Genomic DNA, 20988 nt, shown 5'->3' with positions numbered 1-20988 from the left:
CCCTAAAATCCCTCCAAGGAATAACATCCCTTCATCCCCCGAGGGACCACATCCCTAAAATCCCCCCGGTGACCACATCCCTAAAATCCCCCCAGGGACCACATCCCTAAAATCCCCCCAGGGACCACATCCCTAAAATCCCTCCAGGGACCACATCCCTTCATCCCCACAGGGACCACATCCCTAAAATCCCTCCAAGGTACAACATCCCTTCATCCCTCCAAGGTACAACATCCCTTCATCCCCCCCACTCCACCTGTATCCCCACGTCCCTAAAATCCCCCCAGGGTCCCACCTTCCCCCCCGGCATCCCCCCGGCGCCACACCCCGCACACCTTTCCGCATCCCCACGTTATCCCATCCCCCCCGCACGCTTCCCACCCCCTCCCGCCTCCTCGCAGCCGCTGCATCCCCCCCACGCCGGGTACCACACCCCCGCATCCTCCATCTCCCGCATCCTCCATCCCCGCACCCCCACACCCCGCCATCCCCCCCATCCCTCCCCATCCCTCCCTCCCCACCCCGTTATCCTCACTCCGCCCCCCCAAATCCCATCTCCCCCCCCCCTTCCGCAGCCCAATCAGGGCCGCTCGGAGCAATTCAAACCCCGGCCCCGCAAGCGCCGCCGGCGGCTCCGCTCCGCTCCCCCGGCCGGGAACGCTGCGCCGTGGAACGGCCGGGAACGGCACCGGGACCGGGAGCGGGGCCGGTCCGGATGGGCTCGGGGAGCGGCGGGGCGGGCGCGGCCCCCGCCCGCCGCCCGGAGCGCAGGTGAGCGGCGGAGGGGGGCGGGGAACCGGGGACAACCGGGGGGGAACCGGGAAAGTTTTTGGTGGCGGAGCCGCGGGGCTGCACCGGGCACCGCCCGGCCGCGGCTCCGCAGGGGCGGTGCGGGATGCGCGGGGACTCCGCTCCCGGTGCCGCTCCCGGTGCCGCTCCCGGTGCCGCTCCCGGTGCCGCTCCCGGTGCCGGCTGCCCCCGGCCCCGGGTGGGCTCGGTGAGGGGAGGGGGGTCCGCAGAGCTGCGGCATCCCCGGGGTCGGGGTGCGCCCGGGGGTCTGTGACAGCCTGGGGTGGGGGGGAGCGGGAAGAAAAGGGGAATTTCGGAAGGAATCTCGCTGTTGGATAAAATCTGGGATGGGCATTTTGGGGAAGAAGAAGTGGAAAACAAAGAATTCCTACAGCTGCTGCAAAGCCGCTGATTTTGGGGTTCTGCTGTTGGGGAGCAAAGGGGCGGCTGCCGAAGCCCCCCAAGCGCTGAGGGGATTTTGGGGTGCCCACCGTGGGTCTGGGAGAGGGGGGAGGGCAGCTTGGGGAAACTTTGGGATGACCCGGAGCTGCTGGGTCCGTGCTGGAGCCGGGGGGATCCCGCAGAACCCCGCAAAGGGCTGAGCCACGGAGCTGCCCCTCGGAGGGGCCGGGGGCGTTTCACTGTCAGCCCCCCGGGGAAGAGCCGGAGCTGCGGGAGCTCTCCGGGAATTCCGGGGGGTGGCGGAGGGAATTCGGGGAGTGGCGGAGGGAATTCGGGGGGTCTGGGCTCGCTGGGGGCAGGTTTTGGTGCAGAGGCTGGTGTTGAACAGATGAAGCTCCAGCAGCGGCGGCTGTGGAGCTTTGGGGCTGCCAGGACCTGGGTGCCATCCCCTCCTTGCTGCCACTCCCGGGGCTGGGACGGGGCAGGGAAGTGTCCCAGAGCCCAGGGGGGACTCCGGTGTCGCTCCGCGGTGGCTCTGGCGGTGCCCGGCCGGGGCTGGGCGTGGGACAGGCGCTGGGAATGGTTTTTCCCGGCGGTGGGAGCGGGATCTGCCCGGTTGCTGTGGCAGCACAGCCCCAGCTGCTCCTGGCAGTGCCCAGATCCTCGGCTGAGGCTGTTTTACCCTGAGCCCCCCTGGCAATGGGTGCGGGGTCTCTGGCCGTGGCTCCTGTGTCAGCAGGGGAAGGGAGGGAGGTGGGATCATCCCTGAAAACTGCGCAGGTGGAACCCCCGAGCTGCAAATCCCCGTGGAAAGGACGCCTGGTGCACCAGGACAGGGCCTCAGGCTGTGCCAGGAAAGGTTTAAAGCGAATATTGGGGGAATTTCTGCACAGAAAAGCTCTCCAAACCCTGGCACAGCGGCACTGGGGGCGTCCCCATCTCTGCAGTGATTTGGAGGCGGCACTCGGGGACGTGGATCAGCGCTGGGGATGGGCTCGATGATCCCGGGGGACTTTTGCGATGTAAACAATTCCCTTCTCCAATGTAAACAATTCCCTTCTCCAGTGTAAACAATTCCCTTCTTCCATCATCTGGGACAGCTCCAGGGCCACCCAGCAGCTCCTGCTGTCCCCATCCACCTGTTGCGGGTGGCCCGGCCGGGCGGGTCCCGCTGTCCCCGCGGCTCTCCCGCTGTCGGGCACATCTGCTCGCTGCTCCCGCGGCCGGCGGGGCCGGGGCAGCGTTCCCGGGGCTCAGCGGGACCGAGCGGGGCCGGGCCGGGCCGGGCCGGGGCTGGAGCAGCAGCAGGGCCGTGGGCGGCTGCAGGAAAAGCAGCCGGAGCTCGGAGCAGCAGCCGCGGTTCGTGAGCTCCGCGCCTCCCCCGGTGACAGGAGCGGGTGACAGGAGCGGGTGGCAGGAGAGGGTGGCAGGAGCGGGTGACAGGAGAGGGTGACAGGAGCAGGTGGCAGGAGAGGGTGGCAGGAGCAGGAGCGGGTGGCAGGAGCGGGTGGCAGGAGCGGGTGGCAGGAGAGGGTGACAGGAGAGGGTGACAGGAGCAGGTGGCAGGAGCGGGTGGCAGGAGCGGGTGGCAGGAGCTGGTGGCAGGAGCGGGTGACAGGAGCAGGTGGCAGGAGAGGGTGGCAGGAGCAGGTGACAGGAGCAGGAGCGGGTGACAGGAACAGGGATGGGCTCCGGGGCCATTCGGCTGCGGCTGCAGCCCGGGGCGGGGCATTAAACCCGGGATGAAAGGAATAATCATGGATGGGGAGGGAATTGCGGGATGGGGGTGCTTCAGGCCGTGGGGCCAGGAATAGAAAAGTGGGATTTAGAGGGGAGCTGGAGGCTGTTTCTGGAAGAAGGAGCTGGAACCTGCAGGGAGGAGCTGTGGTGTCCCAAAGAGGGACCTGGAGTGGGTCTGGAATTGTTGATCCCAGTTGTGTCTGGCTGGTGGGACAGAACCCGCCCATTCCCATTCTCATTCCCATTCTCATTCCCATTCTCATTCCCACTCCCACTCCCATTCCCACTCCCATTCCCATTCCCATTCCCATTCCCACTCCTGTTCCCATTCCCTTTCCCTTTCCCTTTCCCATTCCCTTTCCCTTTCCCATTCCCTTTCCCATTCCCATTCCCACTCCCATTCCCATTCCCATTCCCACTCCTGTTCCCATTCCCTTTCCCTTTCCCTTTCCCATTCCCATTCCCACTCCCATTCCCATTCCCATTCCCATTCCCACTCCCATTCCCACTCCCATTCCCATTCCCATTCCCATTCCCATTCCCATTCCCATTCCCACTCCCATTCCCATTCCCATTCCCATTCCCATTCCCACTCCCATTCCCATTCCCATTCCCATTCCCATTCCCATTCCCACTCCCATTCCCATTCCGTTTCCCATTCCCATTCCCATTCCCATTCCCATTCCCATTCCCATTCCCATTCCCGCCGTGCCCGATGTTGGATCTGCCTTCTCCAGGTCTGCCTGGATTCCCACCTGGAATCCCGAGGGAGGAACCCCCCAGACCATCCCAGAGCCGCCCTGCTGAGGGATTCTGTGCTGTGGGAAGGGTGGGATGCTGCTGGGAGAGCCGGGACGTGCCCGAGGTGCAGCCCTGGAGCCTGGGAAGCTCCAGGATTGGGCAGCACGGGCGTATCCATGGATTTTAACATCCTCCCAAGCCCTCGTCTGGCTTCCCCTTCCTGGCCTGGCAGACCTTGGTGCCCACTGAGTCTCTACATGCCAAGCACCCAGGCAGAACCTCCTTCAGGGACGGTTTTTTGAACACAAACCTTTCTTTGGCAGCACATTTGGCTTCTGCTGGAATTCCCCAGTCCATGGGAATGGTTTGGAGCAGAGAGGGTTGGAACAGAGACCCCTGAGCCCACAGGAGAGCAGCAGCTTGTGGCCATGGAGAGGAACAAACTCTTGGGAGCTCCCAGAGGCAGAGCAGGAGCTGCTGGAACTATTCCAGCCTGGAATGGGTCTGGAGGCCGGGCTGGACGGGGCTTGGAGCAGCCTGGGATAGTGGGAAGTGTCCCTGACCCCATTCCACGATCACACAGTTCCCTTGCTGCTGTCCCTGTGTGGGCAGAGGTGGCTTTGCCATCCCAGCCTCGCTGTCCCCACGCTCCCGCTGCCCTGGGGCTCCCAGCCGGGGGCATGAGGGATCCTCTGGGCTGGCAGAGCTCTTGGTGCTGTGCCAGTCATGGAATTCAGCTGGAAAACCTCTGGAGCAGCCCCACGGAGCTGCCCGGGGTGGGAAGGGCTCCTCAGGCCGGAGATTCCCGGGATCTCCCGCAGCCCCTCTGCATTGCAGGGCTGGGAGTTTGTCTTTAATTGTGCCGGGCTGTGCTAACGAAGGGATTAAGGCCTGGGAGGGCGAGCGGTGCCGGCCAAATTCCCTTCCCTGCTCCAAGGGTTTTGTAACGCTCTCCTTTCATTCCTCCATCCCTGCCTGGAGCATCCCACACTGGGATCAAGAGCTGAGCCGCTGCTGGGGCTGGGCCATGTGTCCCCAGCAGCGGCTGAGCCTTCCCAAGGATGTGGGATGGGGGAACACCGGGATGGAGCACTCCCTTCTCCCTGGATTCCCCGCTGGGAACATCCCAGCAGGATGGGGATGGGCTCCAGGGAAGTGCAGAGCTGGGGGATGCTCCTGTGGAAGAGCAGCTGCTCTCTGCTGATCCCATGGAACTGCTCCATCCATGGGATCCTCTTCTTTCCAGCCAGGAGCGCGTGGGATGAGCCCAAAGCTCCTCCAGGAAAGGAGGGGCTGGAACTGGAGCTGCTGCCAGGGGAAGGGGTTGGAATAAACACACGGATTCTCCAGAGCTGCGCAGGACAGGGGCACCAGGAGCATTCCCTGGGAGGGAACCTTGTCCCCGAGGGAGCTGCTGCCCTGCTGGGCAGTGCCAGGCTCAGGGCAGACACGGCCCCGTGGCCCTGGAGCGGGATCCCAGCGGGAGCAGCGGTGCCAGGCCCGGAGCAGCGGTGCCAGGCCCGGAGCAGCGGTGCCAGGCCCGGAGCAGCGGTGCCAGCCCGGAGCAGCGGTGCCAGCCCGGAGCAGCGGTGCCAGGCCCGGAGCAGCGGTGCCAGCCCGGAGCAGCCGCCCAGCTCGGCTGCCAAGGTGCTTCCAGGAACGCCTCTCTCCTCTGGGGCATGGCAGGGAGACAAATCAGCCAGTGATGGAGAGTGCTTGGCACTGGGATGGCACACAGTGTCCTGGCGTGGGGCAGGGACAGGCGGGAGCAGCCTGGGATCCTGGCACGGAGCCGGAGTCGGGATCCACGGGAGCTGCAGCCCAGAGCAGGGAGAGGGGGGGACACACATCCCCAGCTGCAGATGGACAATCCTGTCCCCCCCTCTGTCCCTGCCTGGCACAGGGGGAGCGGGAAGGGGAAGGGTCCAGCAGTGGGATGAGAGGATTTGGGGATGGGGACGCTCCTTCCCCCCCGGCTCTGCTCTGCCCGGTGTGGGTCGCTCGCCCCAGCCCTGGGATTCAGACCCTGCTGGGATTCAGGATCCTGCTGGGATTTGGACCCTGCTGGGATTCAGGACCCTGCTGGGATTCAGGACCCTGCTGGGATTTGGATCCTGCTGGGATTCCTGCTGGGATTTGGACCCTGCTGGGATTTGACCCTGCTGGGATTTGGATCCTGCTGGGATTTGGATCCTGCTGGGATTCAGGACCCTGCTGGGATTTGGATCCTGGGTGGGATTCAGGACCCTGCTGGGATTTGGACCCTGCTGGGATTTGGATCCTGTTGGGATTTGGACCCTGCTGGGATTCAGGACCCTGCTGGGATTCCTGCTGGGATTTGGATCCTGCTGGGATTCAGGACCCTGCTGGGATTCAGACCCTGTTGGGATTTGGCCCCTGCTGGGTCTGTGGCCATTCCTGGCTTCCCCAATCCTGTCCATGCCTGGAGCAGCGTCTGGATCCGGGGAGCCCCAAGCAGCTCAGGGCAGCCCCTTTGGTCCAGCAGCAGCTCCCAGCTCCTTCCCCTGCCTGCTTTGCTCCAAATGCGGCCGGATTTGATCAGGACCTTCCCTGAGGGAAGCGGGAATGGGATCCCGCGGCTCCCTGCAGCTCTGAGCCTCCCGAGGGTGGAGAGACTCCCTGGGAGTTGGCAGCATGGGAGCGGCATCGATTCCGGGAGCTGAGCCCTGGCCCCGCGATCGATCCGCATTTTTATCAGCTCATCTCGGTGACGGGAGAGGCTTTGGCACTGCGGGGGAGGAGGAGGAGGAGGAGGAGCAGCTCTGCTCTGGGGGTGCTGCTGGGGGGTCCCTCAGCTCCTCCGGTCTCCTGCTCGGTCCTGCAAAGCCTGGAGGGATGGAGGAGTGAGGGATGGAGGGATGGAGGAGTGAGGGATGGAAGGAATGAGGGATGGAGGAGTGAGGGATGGAGGAGTGAGGGATGGAGGAGTGAGGGGTGCAGGGATGGAGGAATGAGGAATTGAAGGAATGAGGGATGCAGGGATGGAGGAATGAGGGATGCAGGGATGAGGGATGGAGGGATGCAGGGATGGAGGAATGAGGGATGCAGGACGTTCTCCAGGTTAAAACTCTCCCCACGGAGAGAGGCTGGGACACTTGTCGTGCTTTTGGGAAGGACATGGAGCAAATCCAGCGAGGCTTTGCTTTCCCTCTTGGCCTCCCTCTGCTGCTCCCGTTTGCCTCTGAGCTGGGTGGGTGGAGGGGCTGAATAATTCCAGAGAATTCCCGAGGCAGAGGGGTCGCTCTTGTCGCCTCTGGAGTTCCTTGGTGACAACAATCAGCTCGTGTTGGCCCTGGGAAAGTCCATTTTTCCTTGGATTTATGGTCCTGTGGGGATGCATTGCCAGGGCAGGGGATGCTGGGCTGAGCTGGCCCCTCAAGCCCTGCCTGTCCCTGGCTGCTCCTCCCATGGCATTCCGGGCTTGGCAGGAGCCCCGGGGCTGGGCTGGAGCCACCGCAGCGGATGGGATCGGGATGGGATCGGGATGGGATCGGGATGGGATTGGGATGGGATCGGGATGGGGTCGGGATGGGATCGGGATGGGATCGGGACGGGATCGGGATGGGATCGGGATGGGATCGGGATGGGATCGGGACGGGATCGTTCCCTCCAGGGCAGAGCTCCGGGAGCCGGGCTGGGATCCTGCCCGGAGAGCTCCGTGCCTTCAGTCCTGGGCCTTTCCAGTGGCAGAGTCCAGACGTGGATTTAGGAGTGTTCCCTCTGTTCAGCCTTCCCAGTCTGGTTTTATGGGGCTTGGGGCAGCCTGGGACAGTGGCAGGTGCCCAGGGGTGGCACTGGATGGGGTTTAAGGTCCCTTCCAACCCAAACCATCCCGTGGGATGTCCCAAACTTATCCCGTGCAATTCCTCCTCGATCCTGACCCCGGGTGGGAGCAGAAAGCCTTGGCGGAGTTTGTCCCACTTCCCTGCGTGGGGTTCGTCCTTCTGCCGCCGCCCTGCAGAGCCCCAAAATCGCTGCCAGCCCCGGGAAGGAGCAGCGGGGTTGGGAGGAGCGGGATGCTGGCAGGAGAGGCCGGGATTGATCACCGAACCCTCCTGAGGGGATCGATCGTCCCGGGCAGCCGGGACGGGAGCAGCGGCGCTGCTTTAATTGGGATTTAATGGGATTGGGGCCGGAGATGAGCGAGGGACTGGGGACAAGGGGTGGGGGGACAGGACACAGGGAATGGCTCCCACTGCCAGAGGGCAGGGATGGGTGGGAGATTGGGATGGAATTCCTGGCTGGAAGGGTGGGGAGGGCTGGGATGGAATTCCCAGAGCAGCCGTGGCTGCCCCTGGATCCCTGGCAGTGCCCAGGGCCAGGTTGGCACAGCCTGGGACAGTGAAGGTGCCCCTGCCATGGCAGGGCTGGCACTGGGTGGGATTTAAGGTCCCTCCAACCCAACCCAGGCTGGAATTCTGTGCCAGGAGCAAAGCCGGACAGGCTGGGATTGACAATCCCACCCTTGTGTGTTCCCAACCCGGGTTATTTTGGGGGAATTCAGCTCCGTGGTCCACACAAAGCCTCGGCCGCTGCTCTGGGTGTTGGTGCGCGTGGAGGGCGGCTCCGAACAGCGACTCCGACCCAGGAATGATTAAAAATCCTTTAATTGCAGCACCGGAGTTCTTCGGAGCTGAGTCTTTGCCCATTTGCTCGATAATTCATGGCAGAGCCCGGTAATTAAATGCTAAAGACTCGATTTGCCTGGCATTGTTTGCAGTTCTTTTGCTGCTTGAATGCAAGAAATTACCGAGTCATTTAATTGGTAATTAAAAGTAATGATTGCTTCCCATGCTCCAGGAATTACTCAGCATTTCTGGGGTTGTTTGCACACAGCAGAAACGCCCTCCCTGTTTTCCAGGCTGAATTCCTGTAAACTTGTGCCTGGATTTGTGCTGGGGGAAGCCTCGCGCTGCCCCATCTTCTTTTAATGGCTCATAAAGACCAGGGGAAATGCAAATTAACACCAAATGAGGCAGCACAGAGCACTGGGTCCGAGTGCTTTTAGGGCTGGATTTGGGCGTTTGGATAAGGGAATGTGAGGCTGTAATTATAAATATTCCGTAATTCCTGACAGGAGGAGCCGGGGGATATCGGGATCTGCTCCCAGGGAACAACAGGACAAGAGGGAGCGGCCTGGAGTTGTGGCAGGGGAGGTTTAAATCGGATATTGGGAAAATTCTTTCATGGAAAGGCTCGTCCAGCCCTGGGACAGGGGAGTCCCCATCGCTGGCAGTGTCCAAGGCCAGGCTGGATGGGGTCTGGGGACAGGGGAAGGTGTCCCTGGCCATGGCACCGGCTGGGTTTTGGGGTTCTTCCACCCCAAACCATTCCACAATTCTGGAAGTGATTCCCTCCAGCCCCTGGGATGGCACTGGGATGTACTGGGATGAACTGGGAGTGGCACTGGGATGAACTGGGAGTGGCACTGGGATGTGCTGGGATGGCACTGGGATGAACCAGGAGTGGCACTGGGATGAACTGGGAGAGGCACTGGGATGTGCTGGGATGGCACTGGGAGGGGTCTGGAGCTGGCACTGGGAGGGGTCTGGAGTTGGCACTGGGATGAGCTGGGATGGCACTGGGATGAACTGGGAGTGGCACTGGGATGAGCTGGGAGTGGCACTGGGATGTGCTGGAAGTGGCACTGGGATGAGCTGGGATGGCACTGGGATGAGCTGGGATGGCACTGGGATGTGCTGGGATGGCACTGGGATGTGCTGGGATGGCACTGGGATGTGCTGGGATGAACTGGGAGTGGCACTGCGATGAACTGGGAGTGCCACTGGGATGAGCTGGGAGTGGCACTGGGCTGAACCGGGAGTGGCACCGGGCTGACTAGGGACGGATCCCGGGATTTTCCCGGAGGTGTCCCCGCGTTTGTGGCACCGATGAACTCCTGAACTCCCCCCGGGGGCTCAGGGACCCCACCCCGAGGGAAGCCCCCCGTAAACCTCGGGGGAACCGGAGACTCCCAGGGGGCTGGGGCTGACATTTCCCCCATTCTCAGCAAGTGCTGCCCCGGCCTCGGAGCTGGGAGTGCAAGTCCTTAAATTTGGGACACGGAATCATTTCCATACTTTTTCCTGGGAGCTCTGGAGCTGAGCGTGGCCGTTCCATGAAGAACTCCAGGCACGGATAACTTTGCTTATCCCAGCCTGGAGTTACCCTGAGCTGGTTTTTTGCTGCCTAAGCCCTTCCAGCTGCCCTTTCCTGCTCGGATTCCCAAATCGCCGGCTCTGGAGGCATCTCGGAGCCAGAATGTGAATTAATAATGTGCTAAGAAAATAAAGACACTTCAACAGCCTTTAAATCAAGGGGAACAGCCTGTTAAAGGCTTTGGACAAATCCCATTACTTTGTGTGCAGTTTTAGGGCTGGCAGGAATAAATCTCCCAGCAATTTATGGATGGTGACAAATTCTTTCAGGAAGAGGCGGCCCATGGGATGCTCCTCGTTATCCAGAGATGCTCTGCAGGAGTTAAGGAGCAGATTGATGTGTCCCACTGGATGTGGCAACACGATTTGTGGTCTCTGGGTCACCTGGGCTGGCATCAAAATTCATTTTGGGAGCCTGGGATGCTCTGGAGTAAGAGACAGGGACTGGGAATTTCCTGTTGTTGATGAACGGCAGGGAAAGAGGGATCAGGGAATGTTGGTGGCTCTGGAGCTGCTGAAGCCTCTCCTGGGGTGGCTCCATGGACCTGGACCCTGCTGGTGTCACCGTGTCCCCAGAGCTCCCTGTCCCCTGTACAGCCAGGCAGGACTGACCCCCTGTCACTCCCATTTTCGGTGTCCCAAACCTCCAGGAAAGGCTGGTTCCAATGGAAAACTGTAGGAATTTTGTTGGGAAGTCGATTGTCCACAGCCATGGATTCCCCTGGCTGCATCTCCCAGTTCCTCTCAGGGACCTCAGGGCTCGCTGGGAATTTGGGTTTCCTCCCTGTGTTTGCCCGAGCCTGGAAATTCCTGCTGCAGGAATTTCCTCTTTTCCTCTTTGGAGCATCCCAAGGACCAGGAGTGCCCCTGTGCCCTCTGGGGCCGCAGGGAGAGCTCCCAGCCCCCGCAGCAATCAGGGAACAGCTCAGGTGTGGAACATCCCTCACCTGTCCGGGAGAGCTCAGCAGGGCTGGGCTTGGGAAGGGGCAGCGAGCTGGAATTCTCTGCTTGAGCAGGGGAGCCTGGAAAGGACAGGACAGGACAGGACAGGACAGGACAGGACACTCCCTTCCCTCAGTGGCAACAGGCACGGGGGGGAAATTTTGGGAATGAGGCCTCAGCCCTCGGGAAGGGTTGCCCAGGAGGGGTGGCAGCTGTCCCTGCCCACCAGTGCCAGGGGTTCTGGGAGAGCTTTGGTGTCATCCAGAATAATCCAAGCCTCCAAGACCATCACACCCAACCATCCCCAGCACTGCCAAGGCCACCCCTGTCCCCAAGTGCCACATCCCTGTGGCTTTCAACCCCTGCAGGAGTGAGAATCCGGCCTGTTCCCAGGCCTGTCCACCCTTTCATGGAGGAATTTCTCCTCCTGCAGCCACGCAGGCTCCCAGTAAGTCCAAGGTGATTTTCTTTCATTTCCACTGGCAGTTAAATCCGACTGTCCGTGGTTGGAAGCTGCAGGAAGCACAAACGGTTTTCCCCCAGCCACGGGCGATGTTTTTTGCCTGGAACTGGAGCAGCCAAGTGTGGGATTGTCCTCCAAGCAGGAACAGTCACTCGGTGCCACAGGGCTGTACCCAGAGCAGCCGCTGCGGGTTCCACAGATCCCTTTGTCAGCACTAACGAAGGGCTCAGATCCTGCCGGAGGTTTATGGCATTTTGTAGGGAAGGGAGCTCTGATGAGAGAAACACCCGGATTTTCCTCTCCCCGAACTGCAGGGCTGAGTGTGGGACAGCGCAAAGGCTGAACCTCCTTTCGTTATCCAGCAGGAACCAGCTCCTGTCCTGTCTCCACCTGGAATTTCTCCAGCATCCCCCAAACCCAGATCCCCCTGAGGCTGCAGCTCCAAATCCCGGCTCTGAGGCAGGGCTGGGATTGATGTTCCTGATTGTTTCCTGAATATTCCTGAATCTCTGCGCCTCAGGGCACCTCTGTCCCCACTTCCCCTGAGATCATCCGGCTTTTTGTGTCCTGAAACAACTCAGCACAAGGATCTCTTCCAGCTCTGAGAGCTTCCCAAGGAGAGAGGGCAGAGTGGGAAGCGCCACACAGCAATTCCCACAGGCCGGGGCTCTTTAGCGAGGACGTTGGAGAGGCAGAGGAGTTTGGAGACAAAAGTCTTGAAATTAAGCTTGAATTAAGGCAAAGAATTCCAGAATGGATTGGGTTGGGGGGACCTGAAAGATCTTCCAGTCCCATCCCATGTGCCAGGGTGCTCCAAGCCCTGTCCAGCCCGGCCACGGCACTGCCAGGGATCCAGGGCCTGGATGGATGATGGATGGATGGATGATGGATGGATGGATGATGGATGGATGGATGGATGGATGGATGATGGATGATGGATGGATGGATGGATGATGGATGGATGGATGGATGGATGGATGGATGGATGGATGGATGGATGGATGGATGATGGATGATGGATGGATGGATGGATGATGGATGGATGGATGGATGGATGGATGGATGGATGGATGGATGGATGGATGGATGATGGATGGATGGATGGATGGATGGATGGATGGATGGATGGATGGATGGATGATGGATGATGGATGATGGATGGATGATGGATGGATGGATGGATGGATGGATGGATGGATGGATGGATGGATGATGGATGATGGATGGATGGATGATAGATGGATGATGGATGGATGGATGGATGGATGGATGGATGGATGGATGGATGATGGATGGATGGATGATGGATGGATGGATGGATGGATGGATGGATGGATGATGGATGATGGATGGATGGATGGATGATGGATGGATGATGGATGGATGGATGGATGATGGATGGATGATGGATGGATGATGGATGATGGATGGAGAGGGAGGCACTGAGGGACCCCTCTGGGGATGAGGACAGAGGATGGATTTCTCCAGAGGAACTCTGGGAACTGCCAGAGCAGCCACACCAGGCTCCCATGGCTCTTCCAGGAGCAGGTGGGAAGGAGACCTTCAGGAATTGTCCATCCATAGCAGCAGAACAATTTTAATTTGCCCCTGCTGAGGCAGTCCTGTGCCCTGGGCACCGAGCGTTCCTGCACTGCTGGAGTGTGGAAAACTCCCTGTGGGCACCTCCCAGAAACCCCGGCTCCATCAGAACCGAGCTGGATGGAGCAGGAAAACACCAGGATATTGCCATGGGATTATCCCTGTGGGAAGGGGACAATGGAGGTGCAGCTTTCCATCCCAAAAAGCTGCATCCCTGCAGATCCGGGGCTGGGAAGGTGCCCAGGAGCTGCCAGGTGTGACCCCAGCGTGTCCCTGAGTCTGATCCTGGTCCCAGTGCCCTGAACCGGGGGGGATCTGCCCACCCGGGAATCCTGGAGCACCCTGGACAGACACGGACACGGCAGGGACAGTCCCAGATCCCGGGGGGAGAGGGGCGCAGGAGCTCCCCAGGGAGCAGCAGGGAGGTTTTTGGGGTGCAGGAGCTTCCCAGGGACCAGCAGGGAGGTTTTTGGGGTGCAGGAGATTCCCAGGGACCAGCAGGGAGGTTTTTGGGATGCAGGAGCTTCCCAGGGACCAGCAGGGAGGTTTTTGGGGCGCAGGGGCTTCCCAGGGACCAGCAGGGAGGTTTTTGGGGTGCAGGAGCTTCCCAGGGACCAGCAGGGAGGTTTTTGGGGCGCAGGGGCTTCCCAGGGACCAGCAGGGAGGTTTTTGGGGTGCAGGAGCTTCCCAGCGATCACGAGGAAGGTTTTGGGATGCAGGAGCTTCTCGGGGGATCAGAAGGGTTTGGGTTTTTGGGGGTTTTTTTGGGGAGCACAGGGGTGTAAGAGCTTCCCAGGGATCAGGAGGAAGGTTTTGGGATGCAGGAGCTTCCCGGGGGATCAGAGGGGGTTTTTTGGGAGCACAGGGATGCGGAGCTGGGGCGGGGGCGCAGCTCAGCCCCAAAACCCGAGCCCTCCCACGGTCTGGTTTTCCCAGGCAGGCGCCTCAGGAAACTTCTCCCGGCTCCAATTGCTGCGCTCCACCTTTTATTCTAATTGATTCCGCATCGCCATAGGAACCGCTCCGGCGGCAGCGGCCGCTCCCGGAGCTCCGGGAGCCGCGGGATGGCCGGGGATGGAGCCGGGATCCCGGGGCAGCCAGGTACAGAGCTGGCACGGGCACTGCCAGGGACCCCCAGCCCCGCGCTGCTGGGTGGGCACAGGGAATACCCCATGTGCTGTCCGGGCTGGGTGCAGAGGGCAGGCAGCCGGGATTTGGGGTGGGAACAGCCTTTCCTGGGGTTGGGAGAAGGGGCTTTGGCGGGATCAGGGGTCTCAGAGCCTGGGATTTGGGGAAATCCATTCCTGCTTGGCTGGGGATGGGCTGAGCCTTCCTCTGGGCTGCTCCCAAACAGGATGGGACATCCCAGACATTCCATGGGGCTGATGCACTCGGATCTCCCTGGATCCAGGGTCCATCTGCCCCAAACTGCTGGGTCCAGGCAGGGTTCCAGCTTGGGAGAGCTCCCACGGCATCTCCATGGCTTGGGAGAGGTGCTGGAGCTGTTCCCATCACCCAGAGGCTGCTCCAGCAGGGAACTGCCCGAGCTGGGGGAGATCCTGGCAGGGGGTTTGGGGTGTGAGGGGACACCAGACATCCAAGGAATCCTGACCAGGCTCAGGATCCTCCTTGGGCATGGCCCAGACCCAGGGCAGGATCTCCCCTGGGTCTGTTTGTCCATCCCACGGAGCAGGGGGATGGAGAGGGGCTGGGAGGGAGCCCCTGGATCCTGCTGGATCCTTGGGAAGGCTGGCACTGCCTGCTCCTGGCTCTGCCCGGTTCTCCAGGGTGGGATGGAGCCACTGGAGGGTTGGGAACAGCCAGGCTGGAGGTGCAGGGGGGGCTCAGCATCCCCCTGGGCATGGACAGGGTGGGAAGAAAGGTCTGACACTGGCAGGGAATAACAGGGAAGCTGGGAAGGGGAGGTGGATCCCAGTGAATCCCAGTGGATCGGATTCCTGTAATGGAATTTATTCCTGCTGGGGCAGGAGAGAGGAGAAGCCCTTGGGGCAGATTTCCAGGGATAACACAGCTTTGGGGTGCACAGCGAGGGGAGAGAGGAAAATCAGGATTGTCCCAGCCCCAGTGGGACAGTGGGAACAGCCCTGTGCTCTTCAGGAGCCTCACACCTGCTTTGCTTGGGGCACAAACCCCAAGGTTTGATCCCCTTGGGAGTTCAGGATTTCCCTGGCAGAGCCCCTGGATATGCTCCAGAGGCAGCCAGGCCTGTCCCAGCAGCAGCATTTACTGAAAAAGGCAATGCAGAGATTCCAGCTGCTCCTGGAGCTCCGGGGGGAGCACCAGAGTGTCCAGAGGGGCACGGAGCTGCCTCTGTCCTGCTGGACACGGCTGGGACACAGCTGGGACACGGCTGGGACACGGCTGGGACACCAGGACCCGCTGCTGTGCAGGTGAAGGGAGGGAAGGAGGGATCCCCACGGCCCTGCAGTGAAACCTTTCCCCACCTTCGAGGAGTTCAGGCATCAAAAATGGTGGGGAAGATGCTCCAGGGAGATTTCCTTGTGAGCAAGAGGAGGGTTTGAAGGGAAAAGAGGAGAGATTCAGGGTGGAGGTGAGGGAGGAATTTGTGAGGATGAGGGTGGGATGGAATTCCCAGAGCAGCTGTGGCTGCCCCATCCTGGAGGTGCCCAAGGGTGGCTCGGACTGGGTTTGGGACAGTGGAAGGTGCCAGGGTTGGCTCTGGAAGGGCTTCAAGGTCCTTCCACCCCAAACTTGGATCCTGCCCTCCATCCCACCTGGATCACACCCAGATCCCGCCTGGCTCCGTGCTGCCTCCCTCCCTTGTTCCTAACGAGAATCTCAGAATCTCGTTAGGTATTTGCCGTTCCCAAATTAACATTTAATTCGTGCCTCATTCCCAGAAAAACCTGGGCACAGCCTCCTGGAATTGTTGACAGTGATCCTGTTCCTTTGTGAGCTCTGTCCCTATTAAGCAATTTCCTCGCCTGTGTCTTTTGAGTTACTAAGGGAACAGGAATAAAATCTTAATAAAACTCCATCAACCGTTCCTGAAATAACAGCAGCTTCCTTGGAGGGGCCTGAGCGCAGGGATGGGGCTCTGCTCCAAATTCCCAGGAAACCCAGAGCAGGGCATGGAATGGGCTGGGCTGGAAGGAGCTCAAAGCTCACCCAATTCACCCAATTCCACCCAATTCCAGCCAATTCCAGCCAATTCCACCCAGTTCCACCCAATTCCATCCAATTCCACCACCCCAGTGCTGGTCTTGGGCACTTCCAGGGCTGGAGCAGCCACAGCTGCTCTGGGAACCCCAAAAGGGAATGAATCCTTTATCCTGAATATCCCAGGGTAAACAATATTTTATATAAATAATGTATCAACGAAATATATAATATATAATATATAATATATAATATACAATATATAATATATAATAGACAACATATAACATATAACATAAAATATAAAATATATAATATATAATATATAATATATAATATATAATATATAATATATAATATATAATATATAATATATAATATATAATATATAATATATAATATATAATATATAATATATAATATATAATATATAATATATAATATATAAAATACATTATATAATATATAATATATAAAATACATTATATAATATACAATATGTAATATATAAAATACAATATACAGTATAAAAATGTAATAATAAATATATATTATATACTAGAACGATATAATTTGTATTAATAATATATAAATAAATAATACCAGGGTTACCAGTTAGCAGGAATTTTTCTTTTTTGTCCTGACTGTGCCTGATCCTCCCTGGCCTTGGGCCCTGAGCCAGTTGGGCATCTCCAGATCCAGGATTTATTGCTGTCCTGAGCCCCACAAAGGAGAATTCTGTCGGATATTGGATATTGGATATTGGATATGGATATTGGCTATTGGATATGGATATTGGATGTTGGATATTGGATATGGATATTGGATGTTGGATGTTGGATATTTGATATGGATATTGGCTATTGGATATGGATATTGGATGTTGGATGTTGTTTAATTGGATATTGGATATTGGATGTTGGATATTGGATATGGATATTGGATGTTGGATGTTGGATATGGATATTGGGTATTGTATATTGTATATTGTATATTGGATATTGGATATTGGATATGGATATTGGATATGGATATTGGATATTGGATGTTGGATATTGGATATGGATATGGGTATTGGATATTGGATATGGATATTGGGTATTGGATATTGGCTATGGATATTGGCTATGGATATTGGATATCGATATTGGGTATTGGATATTGGATATGGATATTGGATATTGGATATTGGATATTGGATATTGGATATGGATATTTGCTATGGATATTGGATATGGATATTGGGTATTGGATATGGATATTGGATATGGATGTTGGATGTTGGATGTTGGATGTTGGATATTGGATATTGGATTTGGATATTGGGTATTGGATATTGCCGACAGGGAGGGCAGTGGATGCTCCTGAGCTCTCCCAGGGACATTTTGGGCTTGTTTTCCTGGAGCCTGGATTTCCTGGAGCCTGAATTCAGGCACGGGATGCTGTGAGGAGATATTTGGGTGGATGTTCCAGGGGGGATGGGGTGGATATTCCAGGGATGTTGATGTGGATGTTCCAGGGGGGATGGGGTGGATATTCCAGGGATATTGATGTGGATGTTCCAGGGGGGATGGTCTGGATTTTCTCCTGAGGGGGTGGTGTCAATGTTCTCCCAGGGAGGATGACGTGGATGTTTTCCCAGGGAGGTTGTCATGGATGTTCTCCCAGGAATGTTGGTGTGGATATTGCAGGGATATTGATGTGGATATTGCAGGGATATTGATGTGGATATTCCTGGGGGGACGGTGTGGATATTCCAGAGACTTGGGTGTGGATATTCCAGGGATGTTAATGTAGATATTCCAGGGACTTTGGTGTGGATATCACAGGGAGGTTGGTTGGATATTCCAGGGACATTGATGTGGATATTCCAGGGGGGACGGTGTGGATATTTCAGAGATTTGGGTGTGGATATTCCAGAGACTTGGGTGTGGATATTCCAGAGACTTGGGTGTGGATATTCCAGGGATATTAGTGTGGATATTCCCGGGACTTTAGTGTGGATATTCCCGGGACTTTAGTGTGGATATTCCCGGGACTTTGGTGTGGATATTCCCAGGACTTTGGTGTGGATTTTTCCTGGGTGAGCTCCCCCATTGCTGGGAATTCCCGCGGTGTTCCGGGCTGTGCTGCTGCACTCCCTGCAGTGCCCACAGCCCTTTTAACCCTGTCCCTGTTCTCTCTCTCCCAAAGCCCTGGACAGCCGGACCCCGGCCAGGCTCCCTCGCTGACGGGGCTGTGTGGGCACAGCCTGGCCCTGCTCCTGTCCCCACGCAGCTGCAGCCAGGTGGGTGCCCCTGATCCGTCGGGAATCGGCTCCCTCTGCTCTGGGAAGCAGCAGCTGGACATGAGTCCTGAGCAGGAATGAGCCCTCCCCATCCTCGAGTCCATCCTGGGACAGCTCCAGGCCAGCTCCTGCCCTGAGCAGCCCCTCTGCCCCCACAGCTCCTTTTTTGGTGGGGATTACCTGGGATTTGGGCTTCCAAAGGGTCCCCCAGCACCGGCCTGGGCCTCTCCAGGGATTGCTGGGGATTCATGGTCAGAGGAACAACCTCTGCACCAGTGCCTGGAGCTTCCCACCCCTGCTTTGTGCCCTCCTGAGAGGCTTCCTGAGCTCGCCAGGAAATCCAGAACTCCCTGAGAACCTCCTGCCCTTCCCTGGGCTGTATCCTCCTCCCCAGCCATCCCTGCTTTCCCCACATCCCATTCCTTCTCCTTCACCATCTGTTTCTCCACGTCCAATCCCTCCTCCCTCACCATCTCTGCTTCCCCCACACCCAATTCCTCCTCCCTCCCCATCTCTGCTTCCCCCACACCCAATTCCTCCTCCCTCACCATCTCTGCTTTCCCCGTGGCCAATTCTCCCTCCCTCCCTCCCCATCTCTCCATGCCCGGATCCATCCCTGCTCCATCACCGGCTCTGCTTTTCCCTGCAGGAGCTCCGGGCTCCCCCAGGAGCCGATCCCGAGGGGTTGGCCATGGAATAGGCGCTTTTCCAGGTGCCTGGGCACAGCGGGAGGCTGAAGTTGGTTGCCCGGGGCACTGGAACTCGCCCTGCCCTGGAGCCCCTGGCCTCTGCCATGAATGATGCATCCACCATGGATTATGAACTGCTCTCCCCATCCCTGGTGGAGCACCCCGCCGGCGCCGCGGGCATGGATGCCGAGCAGAAAACTGTCTTCGCCTTCGTCATCTTCCTCCTGGTGTTCTTGGTGATGCTGATGGTGCGCTGCTTCCGCATCCTGCTGGACCCCTACAGCCGCATGCCCGCCTCCTCCTGGACGGACCACAAGGAGGGCTTGGAGAGGGGCCAGTTCGACTACGCCCTGGTGTGAGGGCAGCCCGGGGCGAGCTCCGGGGGTCGCCCCCGCTGGCCCCGGCCCCGGCTCCCCCATCCTCCGCGGTGCTGCCCCGCAGGGATGCTCCGGGCAGGGGGGCGAGCAGGGGGGCTCTGGCCCCGGGGAGGTTTTCTAGGGGTTTCTCTCTTTTCTAAGCAACTTTTCAGTTCTCTTGGCAGCCCGCTGGGGGACGAGGGGGTTTGGGCAGGGCTCGGGCTCCACGCGGGCCCCGCTGCCCCTCGTGTCCCCGGGCACCAGCGGAGGGGCAGGAGGGGATGGGACGGGGCATGGCGGGACCTGCCCTCGGCCCGCGGGGTCCCCGGGCTGGGCTCTGTGCCCGGTGCCAGCCCCGAGCTTTGACCCCCCGTGCCCCCCCGTGCCCCCCGTGCTGCAGTGCGTGTGTGTGTGTCCTGTAGCTGAGCTGTGTCCGTCAGGGGTTCCTCGGCACCACCCCGAGCGCTGGCTTTGTTCCTCGTGTGTGCCACTCCCGAGCCCCCCAAAAACGAGGGGTAGGTGGAACCCCCCCCAATGCAGCCCCCCTTGGCCTCCAGCCCTGTCCCCTCAGCCCTGTCCCTGCCCAGCTGGTGACAATGGAGCGAGGGGCAGTCCCCACCCGGCTGGGGACACCAGGACGGATCGAGGGTCCCCAAAACACCTGGGAGAGGCTCCTCAAGGAGCTGCCAGGGGTGTCCGGCCCTTCCCTGCCTCTCCCAGGGCTCTGGGAGCAGCCGAGGGGTGAGCAGGGGAACCGCGGGGCTGCCAAAGCCGTGGGAGGGTTTGTACGAAGGGATTTGAGCCCGTGGGGGGAAAACCTCGCCCCGCTCCGTGGAAATAAAGCCGCACCGTGCCGACCCCAGCCGGCTCTGCTCCGCTCTGTGATGCGGCCCGGGGTGGGTGGGAGGAGGAGGAGGAGGAGGAGGAGGAGGAGGAGGAGGACGAGGAGGAGACGAGGGGTCACTGCTAGGTGCTGCAGGAGTGACCAGCAGGACATGGGGACCCAGCCCGGCCTCCGGCTGTCCCCGCACGGTCTGGCACAAATCTCCTCTCACGCACGGAGCTGCTCCAGGGACATTTCCCGGCCGGCCGAGCTCCTGTTCCCCTGCCCGGTGCTGTCCCCCTGCCCGGTGCTGTCCCCGCTCTCTCCCGGTGCTGTCCCCCTCTCTCCCGGTGCTGTCCCCGGTGCTGTCCCCGCTCCATCCCGGTTCTGTCCCGCTCCCTCCGGCCGCGGGTGCCGCAGTCCCGCCCGCCCTCTGCTGGCACCGGGCTCCGTCTGCTCTGGCAAGCGGGAAGAGCTTCCTAAAACCGGGAATATCGGCCTGGAAGGAGCGTCCGGGCCGGACTCCATCGGCCCGAGCCGGCCCTGCCCACCCAGTGCCAGCCCTGCCATGGCAGGGTCACCTCCCGCTGTCCCCCCCTGCTCCAGCCTGGCCCTGGGCACTGCCAGGGATCCAGGGGCAGCCCCAGCTGCTCCGGGAATTCCATCCCAAAATCCCATCCCAAAATCCCAGCCAAATTCCCCGTTCCACTCTGAAGCCATTCCCTGTGTCCATCCCTGTCCCCAGTCCCTCTGCAGCTCTCCTGGAGCCCCTCCAGGCCCTGCCAGGGGCTCCGAGCTCTCCCTGGAGCTTCCCCAGGCTGGACAATCCCAATTCTG

At 59.3% G+C, this 20988-nt stretch overlaps 1 protein-coding gene across 2 annotated transcripts; it reads left to right on the top strand.

Annotated features, from left to right (window-relative positions):
• The first annotated feature begins 561 nt into the window (after window positions 1-561).
• Window positions 562-20190, top strand: CTXN1 (cortexin 1). 2 transcript variants are annotated; one of them, XM_030256766.4, is made up of 3 exons: window positions 562-771; window positions 18190-18283; window positions 18933-20190. In XM_030256766.4, the coding sequence occupies exon 3, from the start codon at window positions 19077-19079 to the stop codon at window positions 19329-19331; it is 255 nt and encodes an 84-aa protein (XP_030112626.1). In that variant the 5' UTR covers window positions 562-771; window positions 18190-18283; window positions 18933-19076; the 3' UTR covers window positions 19332-20190. The 2 variants fall into 2 exon arrangements, with proteins under 2 accessions (XP_030112626.1, XP_030112627.1); XM_030256767.4 differs by lacking the exon at window positions 562-771 and adding an exon at window positions 13804-13956.
• The last annotated feature ends 798 nt before the right edge of the window (window positions 20191-20988 follow it).

Source organism: Taeniopygia guttata, chromosome 28 (genome assembly GCF_048771995.1).
Source record: "Taeniopygia guttata chromosome 28, bTaeGut7.mat, whole genome shotgun sequence".
In the NCBI taxonomy this organism is placed as follows: Eukaryota; Metazoa; Chordata; class Aves; order Passeriformes; family Estrildidae; genus Taeniopygia; species Taeniopygia guttata.
Note: the sequence above shows the minus strand (reverse complement) of the source record. Positions and strands in the feature narration are given on the sequence as shown.